Source organism: Pelophylax lessonae (genome assembly GCF_965119305.1).
Source record: "Pelophylax lessonae genome assembly, chromosome: 8".
Taxonomy (NCBI): Eukaryota; Metazoa; Chordata; class Amphibia; order Anura; family Ranidae; genus Pelophylax; species Pelophylax lessonae.
Genome location: NC_138775.1, coordinates 223,336,792 through 223,351,957, shown reverse-complemented (window position 1 = coordinate 223,351,957; position 15,166 = coordinate 223,336,792). Strand labels below are relative to the sequence as shown.

The window sequence follows — 15,166 nt, the reverse complement described above, 5'->3', positions numbered from 1 at the left end:
AGTGCAGAACTTGGGCTGTGCAAAGTTTCAAGACAATTGGTTGAAGTTTAGGCACATTTTGGTACATTAAGCTCTTTTCACATTAAGCTATGTGTTTTTATGATTGCAAAATAGAGCTTAATGTAAATAACTTTTGGTGTGATTTACCAAATGATCTGAAATTTTCAGAATATGTTGGTATAGATAGACTCTTCTATTGTGCCAAGTTTGGGGGAAATTGGTTCACATCTAAGCTCTTTTTTGTACGTTAAGCCACATTAAGCGCCCCAAAAAAAGAGCTTAATGTCCCCAGTTTTCCACGTGGGAGACCAAAATCGATGAAACCTCCAGGATAGCTTTGGGAAGTGCAGAACTTGGGCTGTGCAAAGTTTCAAGACAATTGGTTGAGGTTTAGGCACATTTTGGTACATTAAGCTCTTTTCACATTAAGCTATGCGTTTTTAGGATTGCAAAATAGAGCTTAATGTTAATAACTTTTGGTGTGATTTACCAAATGATCTGAAATTTTCAGAATATGTTGGAATTATTAGACTCTTCTATTGTGCCAAGTTTGGGGGAAATTGGTTCACATCTAAGCTCTTTTTTGTACGTTAAGCCACATTAAGTGCCCCAAAAAAAGAGCTTAATGTCCCCAGTTTTCCACGCGGGAGACCAAAATCGATGAAACCTCCAGGATAGCTTTGGGAAGTGCAGAACTTGGGCTGTGCAAAGTTTCAAGACAATTGGTTGAGGTTTAGGCACATTTTGGTACATTAAGCTCTTTTCACATTAAGCTAAGGACATTAAACGTTTTAGTATTGTACAAAAAGAGCTTAATGTGAATAACTTTTGGTGTGATTTACCAAATGATCTGAAATTTTTAGAATATGTTGGAATAGATAGACTCTTCTATTGTGTGAAGTTTGGGGGAAATTGGTTAACATCTAAGCTCTTTTTTGTACGTTAAGCCACATTAAGCTCCCCAAAAAACAAGCTTAATGTCCCTTGTTTGCCTCCTGGAAGACCAAACTACATGAAACTTCTAGGATATATTAGGAAAGTTAAAAACTTAGTCTGTGCAAAGTTTCAGGGCAATTGGTTATGGTTTAGGCACTTTATTACACATTAAGCTACATTAAGCCATTTTCACATTAAATGTTTTAGTATGTCCCCCCTACCCCCACTCTTTTTGTGGGCCTGAATATTGTAGGACTGCATGGACAGGGCTGTTTTTAAACCTTTGTAGGATGACTGTCATGTACCTCTCACTGATACTGTAAGATCTCCAATTTAAAACATCTGACACTGGTTGAAAAAACGAATTCCTCCTGTATGTAGATATTGTTGTTTGGTGTATTATTTTGCTGTATGCCTATATACATTGTCTTTGACACTAAGATTCAATCCGTGCCTCTGAGGAAGATAGGATCTCATCAACATTATCACTAAAAGAGAGTATAAGCATTTGTAACAAATTTCCAGCCTATATTCTTTTTAACGATCTTTCTGTTTTTAATATCATCATAATAAAGATGTATAACCTTTTTCATTATATGTTTGTTTGTGAAATGAGGTGCCGTTAAAGTCCTGTACACTTAAAACTACCTTTTCTAAAAATTGTTTTGTTATTTTCACCTAACAACTACCAGCTTAAGGGTTTCTCTGGTTCTATTTCAGAGACAAATATGGGATGGTACTATAAAAAGTGATAATGCATTGAAAGGACTTTCATTCCAGTTTAGGTTCTGAGATACAGTATTGCATATGCCTCACCTCTTTTCCCAGTTAATGCAATAAAATGTGCAACATCTTCTTGAAAACGTCTTACCCTCATTTCATATTGAGTGAGCTGGAGGGTCTGTACTCTGCTATCAATACAGACTGAAAGCAGGAGGCAAGGAGAAAAACATACTCATTTGCAGTGTGACTCTTTTCCTAACTCACTCCATTAGAGACTGTATACACCCAGGGCTGGGACAAAGGATGGGTAAGAGGGGCGGCTGCCCTGGGCACTGGGGTATCATGTGAGGTGGGGGGGGCACAAGGAGATTGGTAGGGAGGGGATTTGTGTTGGAAGGGGGCATAGCAATGGGTAAGTATTGTTCTAGGAGGGGAAAAAGCAGCGGGTGCTAAGAGTGGTGATTTGGGGGGATTTGTGTTGGGAGGCTGGATATGAAGTGGGGGGGGGGGGCAAGATATGTACTAGGGGAAATTTTAGGGGTATAGGATTTGTGCTAGGATGGGGGGGGGGGCATTTCAGCTGAAGGGATTTGGGGGATGGGGGGGCAAAGACTTGTGCTGAGAGGGGGGATTTCCGCAGGGGGCGGATTTGTACTGGGAGGAGGGGGGGAGTTTATGCTTAGGGAGTAAGTATGCAGAATAGTGCTCAGGGTTTTTGTGTATTATACATCTTGGGGGGGAGGGGGGGCAGTTTGGCATGTTTGCCCTTGGCTCTAGATTACCTTGTTTTAGGACTGTATACACCTCTACAAACTTTCACCAAAACAGAGATTCTTTCCTTATATCAAGAAAAGAGTGTTATCAATCTACCTTTCACTGTTGATGGCGTATAATATACATATTTCAATTAAATACTCCCTGGTCTGCTTATGCCATGCAATCCCCTTGATACCAGATCTAAGTGGCCACAGAGCATCACACTACTTCAATAAAAAATGTACCTAATAAAAAATTCCTCAAACCAAAATTGATATTTCAGTTTTAGGTAGACAGTGCAGAGATATGTCATCTCACAGCTTCACATATCTCACACCTTTTAAGTTCATGGGTCATGCATACCTGCAGTGGCTATTACAAGTGGACTCTCACTCTGTTGGGTCTTTATCCTGTAGAATTTGGAATTCAACTATAGTGGAAACATCCAAGGGGGATGGGAACACACTAAACTCCACGGTGATCAGGAACACAGGCAGAAACTGTGGCAGCAAGATGATGTATTTGACGTCAAAAGAGATCAAGTCAGTGAAGTCAAATATCACTTTTGAACATTGTCATTTAGAGTTATTGTCATCTGTCTTGTGTGACTCCTCTGAGATCCCTAAGACTTCACTGACTGGTGCATTTGACCAACCAGTGGCCACTTTCTGATTTGCATTCCTATAGACTTGTGTGGGGCTGCAAACCCCATTTGAGGCAAACAAAAACCAGTTACCATGACCCTTAATCCTTGATTGCTTTTTTTCTGTGATTAATGCAGTAATATAATGAAACAGAAAAGCCTGCCTAAAATCTACCTCCTCAAATCCTTGTGGCTTTCAGTTTGAGGCTTTCTTTCCAAGGTAAGGCTAAACTGCCAGCACAAAAAATGTAATTTAGATATATCCCCTAATAGCCAGAAAGCATATCAATCAATCCAGCATGTGTGAGCCAAATTCTTTTGCAAACCCTTTTACAATGTAAAAGTAATGGTGATATCATCACTGTGCTGTATAGAGAACAGAGCCTTGGTAGAGCCGAGAAAATTTCACCTACAACAGGCTGCCTTCAGTGAACTACTGGAGGGGGCCAATGGAAGACCTGCCACCCCGCCCAAGGACAGAGAGCAGAAGTGACTGGTTTTATTACAGGAAACTCCTGCAGAGGGGCAAAGTGCTGGGTTTGTTTGATGCTGGATTGCTCCTCGAATTTAAAAGAAATTCCCAAAGGATACCAATATTCAAATTAAAAAAAAAGTGTTACTTGTATGTACACAATATTGGATTAGGCTGGATTTCCGCTATAAATCTTTGACATCATGGGAACCGAAAAGAAAGTCCTTCTAATACACTCGTCACTAATTATATGAGTGTGTGTATAAGATATGGGGGGAACAACAATACGTTAATGAAGGGGAATATAATGATTGCCTACTATGGCCTATGTTTGTTATTTGAGCTATGTTACTCAATATGCTTTCTTAGGTAAACAGCAATTTAAAAAAAATGTAGCATGTCATTTACTCAGTGTGTTTACAGCAGTCATAGCCATTCAGTAACTCCATATGGACAATTTTCTCAATTACAAACTGTCAGCACAGTTTTTTCAAGCACGCAAGTTCCTACCATGCATCATTCACACACAATCCCATTGCTGACAGAGTGGCTCATTTAGCTTCTCTATCAGACATGTTTACCAGAGACAACTGTTCTTCAAAGTCTTCATCGTCCTGGTCCAGACATGGTGGTTGAAATATCTCCTCAGGGGACAGTGGGCTAAGTGAGGGGAAACCAGCCCTGAAAACATACAGCAAAAAACTCAGTACTGAGATACACCAGAAGATCACTTGATATCATGAACTGATGGATGGGGCACCGTTACAGAACTCACAGTCCTGACAATGTATCCTGCTGGAGGTATGGCAAGGCTTTGGCATTGGATAAAATTTCCTCAGGTAAAGATGAGGCTTCCATTCTTTGAAACATCGGTGCATTTTTCTATGAAGAAACAGAATATAATAATAGTAGTAGTCACATCTAAAACTGACACATGATGAAAAAAAAAAGTAAAAAAACATCACACTGTTAATGGTAGGGTTGGATCCACTCAGACTTTGTCCCAATCATCTCTTTTGTTGCTTAAAAAGCAAATCTTAGAGACTTTGGAAACTGAACAGGTTTTTTCACGTAATTCAACTTCAGCCTCAAAAACACCTTGCTTTTAACACCTACCACTTAGTGTACTCAAGCATGGGTTTTGTTGGATGAAAGTAGAAAATCCTCCTAAAAGGCATAACTCATATGCAGTAGTATATACAGTCTATAGACACGATGCAAATAATGCAGAAACCAAGCATAATTTACCTACTTTGAAGAGACTCTTTCATGAAAACTCTAGCAAGTCTGTGCCAGGCTAAGGATGATATACTATATATAAGGTCAATAGGACAGTGGAATAAATCACAATTCACTCTTGGCCAGACAAAGGACCATGGTAAGTGGTCACAAGGAGCAGACTCCATATTTAGATTGCATTGCATGTTAGTATGTTCAAAATATGTTCAAAGTGCGCAAAGCCAAGCTCAAATCTGAGTGATCAGCTATGAACTGTTGTTCACAGCACATGATGGTTCTTAGCACTGGCCAGGTGTTAAGAGGACATTATGATTTAAAGGTTCACATTTAAAATAATGTCCTTAATATGAATTCAATGACTGGTTTAAAGGGTTAGTTCACATTTACAAAAAAACTGCCTATGCAGGTAAGGGGTGATTGTAGATAAAAAAACAAACTGTGCAGGTCTTATTAAAGTTAAATAATGCCCTTGCTATGGGTGTACATACCTCCCAACGTTTGACTGAAATATTCCCAGAAAATTGCTAAGTAAGGCCTAGTTGTTACTGCTCACCTCCACCATCACAGGAACAACCTTTTTCTCTGCATTCTTTTATGATTACAGTGTAAATTTGTTTTGCCATGATATCTCAACTTCAGATAATAAAGGTAAGTATTGTACCTTGTTCATTCACTAAAACCTAGTACATGACATATGTCAACATTGAAATAGCTGCTGTGTTACCAGACACAGGGGTGCTGGACCAGGAACTGCCAACCAAAGCTTCCAGAATTGAATTTGTTTGGGGCATCCACATGTGCAAAAACTATTCTTTGAGTAATGAATTACCTGTGTACGCAACTCCTCAAATGTAGGGAGACTAGAGGAAAGCCATTTCATAGCTATGAGTTTGTGTGCACGAATAAGAGTCTAGAGATAGGGACTCTAACTTCAGGTAAGCATGCTTCTTTGTCCAGATTCTCTAATATACATGTCAGTGGGTCATGGGTAATTTGCATCTGGAAAAACTCTATTGATCGTTTTTTCCTATCATATGCCAGTAACAATCTAGTTTTGGGCATTTCCATAACATATGGAGGAGGTCAGCTGATGAACCCCATCATTGAGGACAATCCGGATCATCCCTACGTTGCAATTGAAATAATCTTAGTGGGGTTCGATATGCTCTCTGGATAAAAAATAATTGAGATATTCTCTGTGTGGGTGAGAGAGACACCAACAGCATTTGATTACTTGCCAAGTCTTGTCTTATAGCTCCCCTGGTTCTTTCTCCCACCCTTTTCCGCCAGCGAGAGGTAGAGTACCCAGCTATTTATTTAGAAGTTGAATATACAGGGAGGAAATTTTCACTTGTGGCTTTAGCCTCAACACTCAAAGTGGACTCGAGTGGAGTCGATATTACAGCTAGATTTGTCGATTTTGACTTGGGAGGTAAGCGCATGGCGTATTTGAAAATATTGAAAAAATCTGTGAGACGGAATTTGGTACATCTCCTGTGTATCTTGGAAGGACGCACAGTTTGTTTTTATCTACAGATGCCCTTCATCTGCATAGGCAGTTTTTTGGTAATGGTAAACTAAACCTTTAAGTAAATCATGTTATGTCATGGCAAACACAAACTGCACCACAAGTATGGTTTTAAAAGTCTCAACTGTAATTGCAAGATGCGCCAAAATGCCCAGAACTCAGTAAACAATAAGCTATACCAACACAGATATATAGATATAACCAATAGTTCTGTTTAATATGGTACCAATTCCCATACATCCTTCATGGCTCTGACAACAGTTAAGTCTAATTGTTTGCCATGCTTTAGAGCAATTCGAATCTACGGTAATTTATCTGTGCACCTTTTTACTACACAGACTGGAAATTCTTGTACTCTGCAATCTTCTGTTCCGTACGGACAGTGGGTTAACCTGGGGGATAGCTACATAGTGATAGAACCTCACCTGTTCTTCCAGTTGCTGCTTTTGCTTTTTGGCTTTACTCTGCTTATAATAGTCCATGATCATCATAGCAGCATAAATCTTGCCCACAGTCAGATCAGAGGCTAAGAGAGAATGGAAATACTTGTTTAAAATAACCACTTTACAGATGTACAGTTATAATGATCTATAATTGTATTCCAGGTACTTCTAAATAATGGTTTGTGTTTTTTTCCAAATATACAGTATCTTATTGTAATAATAACCCATGTGGTTGTGTTCTAAGGAAGCCATTGGAGAATGGAGAGAACCAATGACTGCATAATGGAAAGATGTGTACACACTCTTAAAGTAGTATTACTTATGGATCAGGAACCAATCAGAGCTCCATGGATATTTTTTCAGGTCCTAAGCTAGCCAGATATGCATTATATACCTCATGGATTTAACCATTTTGGGATCCCATTATATTAATATAACCATTATATATAATACCAATATACACTCAGGCTTTCTGGGAGATCTGTTCAATTAAAAATGAATAATCAGCCTCCCAATAAATATTGCAACTCCTTGAACTCTTACCTTCACCGCACTGGTCACTCTCCATTTTCTGTCCTTTACCAGCACAGTCAGCTGCCCTGAACAATCCCCTTCCCCTGACCAGTGCTCCCCAGCTCTTGTCGCCAGGCAGTGCCCTGCACAGTAGCCCCAGCATTAAACCTGGGGATCTGACAGAAAACTCCCTAGCTATGTCTCTTCTTGTCTCTGGCAATTGGTGACTTCTGAAGGCTCCCAGAGCAGTCTGGGGAGGATTAGGCTACAGAGGCAAAGAAGCTCCTAGGCCAGGGGTCTCTAAACTATGGCCCTCCAGTTGTTCAGGGACTACAATTCCCATCATGGCTGGTCATGTCTGTGAATGTCAAAGTTTTACAATGCCTCATGGGATGTGTAGTTCTGCAACAGCTTGAGGGCCATAGTTTGGAGATCCCTGCCCTAGGCATAGTTGCTCAACCTGTGACCCTCCGGCTGTTGTGGAACTACAAGTCCCATGAGGCATTGCAAAGCTGATAGTTACAAGTATGACTCCCAAAGGCATGTTGGGAATTGTAGTTTGGCAACAGCTGGAGGGCCACAGGTTAAGCACCCATGTCCTAGGCAGTCTACTTTTCTTGAAGAAGCAGTGGCTGGAGGAAGGGATGGCTCTGCACTCCGCTTAGTACACCATTCCCTCAAACTGTCACCCAGGCCCCACCAACAATCCCAACCTTACCTGATGCAATAGCTGTCACCCAACACGTTTGCATCCCACTCACTTTCTTTCAAATCCACCTCTGCACCTGTACCCAACATTTTATTACTGCACCTGTGCATGCTTCACCCTAATCTCACTTGCATGTCTGCACCACGCTGCGCTCTCACCACTTCTCCTGTGCCTGCTGCCACCCCAGCCCTCCACTTAAACCCACACTTACACCCAATGCCTGCAGTGCCCCCTCCCCCCTACACTGCTCTCAACAATGCCCCCTGCTCTTACCATAACCCCAAACATCACAATGCATCACAGAACCTCCTCTCTCCAACCCACCCAAATCCTACACCCCAACTCCACACTCTCAAGCCACACCTGCAGGCCCCCCTTTTTTCCACCACACCTTCACCCCTTTGCTCTTACCACCACACCTGTACCCCCTCTCATAACTGCACCTTCTCCCTAGCCTCTCCATGTGTGCATGTAGCCCAACTTCTACCTGAACTCTCACCAACATGCCTGCATTATCACTACCCCCACCTCATCCACAGACCCATCTCTCACTTGACATGTGCACAAAGCACCCCCTCTCCATAACATTGCATGCCCTCAATCCCCCTTTTCACTTTCATGACTTCACACCCCAAAACTTCATCACCCTGCTTGTACTCTCTTACTCTTACCCAGTATGTGTTTGTTTTTCCTCACTCTCATTCTCTGCCCCCACACTGTCACCCTACTGCTGCAGAAAGTGCCACTTGACACCTAGTACCTCTAAACCTCATCTTTCCTTCCTGCTCTGAACACCATGACTGCAACTCTTCCTTTTTCAATGCTCTCGGCACCCTAGCCTTGTCTGTTTTAAACTTTTACTGCAACCCGAATTCCAAAAAAGTTGGGATGCAAAAACAGAATGCAATGATGTGCAAATCTCATAAATCCATATTTTATTAAAAAATGGGAAATATATCAAATGTTTTAATAGAGAAAATGTGCCATTTAAAAAAATATATATTGTAGTTTTGAAATTGATGGCAGCAACCGGTCTCAAAAAAGTTGATACAGTGCAGCAAAAAGATGGCAAAGTGGTATTAGGAAGGAAGAGCTGGCAGAACATTTTGCAACTAATTAGGTTAATTGACAGCAGGTCAGTAACATGATTGTGAATAAAAAGGGCATCTTAGAGAGTCAGAGTATCTCAGAAGTAAAGATGGGTAGAGGTTCACCAATCTGTGAAAAACTGCATCTAAAGATTATCTAACAATTTCAGAAAAGTGTTCTTTAATGAAAAATAGCAAAGACTTTAAATATATCATCATCTAGACTTTAAATTGATCATCATCTACAGTACATATCATCAAAAATCCTGAGAATCTGGAGAAATCTCAGTGCGCAATGGACAAGCCTGAAATGCAATGCTGGATGCCCGCAATCTTTGGGCCCTCAGATGGGACTTCATTAAAAACAGGCATGATTCTGTGATATACATCACTGCATAGGCTCTGTAAAACTTCCAAAAATCACTGTCTGTGAACACAGTTCTCCGTCCCATCCAAAAATGCTCTTTAAAGCTCAATCATGCAAAGAAGAACCCATAAATGGGAAAATTATCCAAAAACACCACCATCTGCTCTGGGCCAAAGCCCATATAAAATTGTCTGTTGCAAAGTGCAAAAACTGTTTTGTGGTCAGACTAATCAAAATTAGAATTTCTTTTGGCAACCACATCCTCAGGATAAAAGAGCAGAGGGACCTCCTGACTTGTTATCAGTGCTCAGTTCACAAATCTGCATCTCTGATAGTATGGAGGGGCATAAGTACGTGAGGGATGGGCAGCTTGCACATCTGGGAAAGTGCCAAGAATGCTGAAAAATATATCCAGGTTTTAGAGCAGCATATGCTTAGCCAAGAATGGAACAACCAGTCCTCCAGCAACTGGTCACCTCAGTTCCCAGACATTTACAGAGAGTTGGTAAAAGAGGAGGGGATGCTACACTGTGGGAAACATGGCCCTGTCCCAACTTTTTTGGAATTGGGCTTATACTTTGCCAGTTTTTTGTTGCCCTCTTCCAACTTTTTAGAACGCGTTTTTTCCATCAATTTCAAAATCACCTTATGTATATATATATATATATATATATATATATATATATATATATCCCGTATTTATTGGCATATAACACGCTCGTTCTCCCTTCTCCTCGGCCCGGTCTGCCCCCTTCTGCTCTCGGCGCTGCTTCCCGGCCTTTTTATAAACTGATTCAGATAGTGTCAATGGCGCTTGCGAGGCTGCATTGCTGGAGACTGCGCTGGCGAGGCTGCATTGCTGGAGACTGCTAATGAGGCTGCATTGCTGGAGACTGCTGATGAGGCTGCATTGCTAGAGACTGCTGATGAGGCTGCATTGCTAGAGACTGCTGATGAGGCTGCATTGCTAGAGACTGCTGATGAGGCTGCATTGCTAAAGACTGCATTGCTGGACAGTGCTTATGAGGCTGCATTGCTGGACACTGCTTATGAGGCTGCATTGCTGGACACTGCTGATGAGGCTGCATTGCTGGACACTGCTGATGAGGCTGCATTCATGGGCACTGATGAGATGTCATTTGATTAAAAAAACATGTTCTGAGTTCAAAGCTGTTTATTTTAAATTTAAGCTTTTTTCCTGAAATTTCTCTCCTAATATTGAGATGCGTGTTATGTGCCGGCGCGTGTTATACGCCAATAAATACTATATATATATATATATATATATATATATATATATATATGTATTTCCTGTTTAAACTTGAGTTATACATAAAATTAGCTTCTCTTATGAACTGTAATTTCTTCAAAAGTGACATTCTGGCGAGAACAGCAAACATATCAGTTTTTATGCTTCTTAAGTGATTTTTCACATATTTCGCTGTAAGTCTGACACAGCACATAAACAAGAGAAGGTGCAGAGAGCCTCAACTAATTTCACGCTGAATTAAAACACGCTGTGTATCAAATCACAGTGCATAGAATTAGACATAGCTGCTGCTTAGAAGCCTATGCTCAGTGGCGCTAAAGAGGCTTTTACTGTAATTGAAAAGATTTTCCAGCACCTTCCATGATAGTAATGTTTGAGACTAACTTATTAATGTTCATTTGTGTACGGCTTTTTAGAGAACACTGAGCCATACATTTTAGTCACTGCCCCACAAGATTAATAAACCCACCACCGATCCAGAACACCATGGAATAGGCAAAGTAGCAGGGGGCTATTCAAGCCTGCTCCCAGACACCAATCAACACAAGCAAACAAAGTGAAGTCACACCAGGGGAGGATTGGGAACTTTTGACCTAGGTGGCAAACACAACCAATTGGTCATGTATCGATGTAACAAGCCTTTATGTAAAACATGTGCCTTTGTGCGACATGGTAAAAAACAGTTCACCCATGAGAATAAGACTTACCGTTTGGAAGAATTCTACAACTGTTCTACTGATTACGTGATCTACTGCCTGACCTGTCCCTGTGGACTACTCTATGTTGGTCGCACCATCCGCCCACTACGGCAACGATTTGGTCGCCATCGCAGGTTTGTGGAGGAGGGTTGTGACCAACATAGCGTACCACGCCATTTCCTCGAGTTCCACAACAAGTCCACATCAGGATTGGAGGTTTGGGTAATAGAGTCTATCCCCAAACTTCCATCTGAGGCCGAACGATTTGCCAAATTATGCCAACGAGAGACATTTTGGATCTATACCCTGGATTCACTTTCACCCAAGGGTTTAAACGAAGAGCTAGATGTTAACACCATATTATGATTAGAGCCGATGTATGTCTTTTTACCTTGTTAAATAACCATTTTTTTTTTTTAATGCGATTTCATTTGTATGCGATTTTTTTTTTTTTTTTTGTGTTTATTTTCTTATTGCCGCTTTAAGTATTGTGGTCCCACTGTCCAGCCCATTTACAATGGCCACTTTAAGTCCATCTGTATCCACCCAGCTTGAGTGCTGGCTTCCTATAAACTTGTTCAGCTCTTCTGTGTCATGCCACTGCACTTGAGAAAGGAGCGCGCACGCCCTGTGAGGCTACTGCGCACGCTCGGAAACGCGTTGTGCGTTTGGCTGCTGGATCTGTCACGCTGGGCTCCCCTATCTGTTGGCGCCGGATGTACTGAGGAGCAGGGCGCCCTTCTGAAGCCGACAACCATTCTACCTAACGGTCTCTCGGCTCACCAGGTGTCTCCCTGAGGAACAGAACACCTTCCTGAAGCTGCTGACCATCCTACTATCTGGTCTCTTGGCTCTCCAGACATCTCCCTCCTTCAGCATCCCCTGCACCATCTCTTGGAGCTACTAACATCCAGCCGTGGACCCCTGTGTTCCTGCAGACCACCTAACAGATGAGCTATTTTATACTGTTTTAAATGTGAGCAGTTTTCCTGTACCTGCATTACCCCTTTTAATTAAACTGATAACACTTAGAGGCGCTCTGCTTTTTGTTTTTATTTTCATTTTCAGAGCTGACTTCTCTCTGCAGCTGAGCTGGCCCTGAGTGTAATCTATTTCAGCCATCAACTACACCAGATTAATGACTATACATGAACTGCATACCCCTTGATGCTATATAGGTATGTGTGATGCGCCAACTCTTATCCTAATTGGTCATTTCATGGTTGGGCTTTCTTTTGTGATGCCTAAAAGGAAGCACTACAAGGTAACAGTGATTGGCGGCCATGGCGAGACTCTGGCAAAGTCATCAACACTTGAGTTTTCTGCTTTCTTTGGCTAAGGAGCACAAATATTTCAGACTAAATTCTTCCTGCACCGACTTTTGTATCTCTGTGGATTTTGCCACATGACATGAGCTGCAAAGTTGATGCCTGAAGACCTCTCTGTGTCAGGTGCTGTGATTGCAGGTCTGAAGAAGGAGCAGGTAGCCAAATAATGCCCACAATCTATTAATGACAACGGGTCCTCATTTTATCGAGGCCTGAATTGGGATGCAGCGCCACTTAAGGCCACCAACCCAACATACATTTCCTGCACTGGCCCAGGGGCAAATTCCCTCCTGCACTTTGGCTAGTATTTTCCTTAGTCACACACTGCTTCCAGTATGCTGCACTGGTTTATTGCTGGCCATGATATCAGCCCAGCCAGGGCCACCATCTAAGATCTTAGATGATGGCGTTTGGTGAAGTGATACTGTGATCCCAATAAATGGACCAAAAACTGTAAGCAGAGTGTGACACATGTTTGTTTCTTTCCAGTTTCCTGACTCAGAGGAGTTTACAATTGAATGGCCTGGACATATTCCCAAATGGTAGCATAAAGCAATGTTTAGAGTGTGGCTAGGAAGAATGAATAAAAGGAATAGGAGTGGCAGAATAACTTTCCTAGAGAAACACTTTTTCGGGCTTAATCATTCCCTTCATCAGCGATCACATGGCCAAATGCCTCTACAAATGTAACCAGCAATGGAAGGAGCCTTGGACAATGGAAAGGTAAGTATTTATGCCTTCCATTACTTATCTTTCCTTTTTAGTATTCTACAGACCTATAAGTGACTTTTCCTGATGTTATCAATGCATGGTGCTTTTTCAACTAATTACACTGACATGCATTTTATCACATATTAAATGAATCTTCTTTTCTAGGCATGCCACAAGTCATTACCATTGTCACATACCATTGTCATTTACCAGGAGTGTGGTGGTTTGCATGATTCCAGAACCTCCAACATCACCCACTCAAGCAGGTACAAAATACTCAGCTCCTGATCATCTCTTTGACTCTCTGATTAGAGTCTCCTGAACTAAGTCAATGTACCTTTATGAATAAATATCAGATGAAGGTAATCAGAAAGGCAGAGAGATGATCAGAAGCAGAATATTTTCTGCCTACGAGAGTAGGTCATCTTGGAGGGTTAGTAATTCACTGTACACACACAAATCATATTTTAGGGGCCCTTCCACACATGCTTTGTGTAGGGAGAGTTCAGACCTTTGATAAGCCCATTTTAGTCCATGAATTAGACAGATTGTCCTATAACTGCAGCAAAATCAGTTGCCTCTTGTAACAGCTTTGCTTGGGGCAGTTTACACATTTTGCCAGTTCTTGTAAATTGGGTGCTGCAACCAGCTTACCTTTTGGCATTGGTACAAGTAGGTCTAGCATCTTTTGGGAAAGATTTGGCCAAATGGCCAGTATTTCTTTCTGCAGCTCTGCGTCCAGCTGTTGTCTGTCAGCTCCCCCTGCAACAAGAGAAACATTGAAATATTTAGCATTAATTGCAAGGACAGTACATTAAAAAAGACAGAATCCTAATTATGTATATCATTGAGCCAAATATAATGAATTAACCCAAATACTAATATCTCCCTAACAGAATCCATATTCACAACCCTTAACTTAGAGGTAAAAGTTTATGTAGAAATTAAAACTTAAAGATGAACTCCAGACTAACAGCTAAATGCACAGATGACATATGTATAAAGGAGCTGTTTACATACAAAATACATTAAATGTCATATTAATGAATACAGAGCTGCATTATTTGTTTATTTTCTAACTGCCTGAAGTCTAATTTTAACATTTGCATGTAAGGGCTCATGCACATTGACTAAAACAGGCATTTTTTTTATGCCTAGAATAAGTCTCCTGGCACTATCTAATGCCTGAGAAGCTGCACATGCTGCATACAGCTTCCATACAAGCGAATAGTATGTATGCAGCTGTAAACTTGTACACACTGATGCCTCTTTATATCAATGTTTACTAGTGCATGTGTGTCCGGGGCATATTATGAATGGATAAAAGCTGATGCAAAGAAGTATCAGAATTTACAAGAGTATGGCCTCCTACATAAATTCACTTGTATGGTAGGCTGTAACTAATACATGTGGCTTCCCAAGCATGGGAATGCACTGGAGGATTTATGCTAGGCATTATAAAATGCCTATTTTAATCCATGTGCTTGAACACTAAGGCATTACTGCTGAAAAAGCATTTTACGTTAGAGCATAAATTAAGTGGAACACTATCCTTAAAGTGTAGGTCTGGGCCACACTTATTTTTTTGTTTTGAATTGGGGAAGGATTAGAAACCCTGCAAGGTCATGAGGCCCTGCTAGAGAGATGTACCCTAACTTCTTGTCCTGCTGATGTCAGCTTTAAACTCCATCCAAAGCAAGAAAAACTTTTTTTAGCTTGAGATACACATTAAGACTATGGGA

General features: G+C 41.1%; 1 protein-coding gene across 6 annotated transcripts in view; it reads right to left on the bottom strand.

The window, feature by feature from the left end:
- Nucleotides 1–15,166, bottom strand: part of CACNA1E (calcium voltage-gated channel subunit alpha1 E) — a 1,228,023-nt gene that overhangs the window by 37,305 nt on the left and 1,175,552 nt on the right. For all 6 annotated transcript variants that reach the window (XM_082266485.1, XM_082266488.1, XM_082266487.1 and 3 more), the window contains 4 exons: nucleotides 14,079–14,186; nucleotides 6,723–6,823; nucleotides 4,306–4,412; nucleotides 4,112–4,211 (listed from right to left, as the gene is read on the bottom strand). In XM_082266485.1, the coding sequence (XP_082122611.1) occupies nucleotides 4,112–4,211; nucleotides 4,306–4,412; nucleotides 6,723–6,823; nucleotides 14,079–14,186 (416 nt within the window). The remainder of the gene's footprint in view (nucleotides 1–4,111; nucleotides 4,212–4,305; nucleotides 4,413–6,722; nucleotides 6,824–14,078; nucleotides 14,187–15,166) is intronic.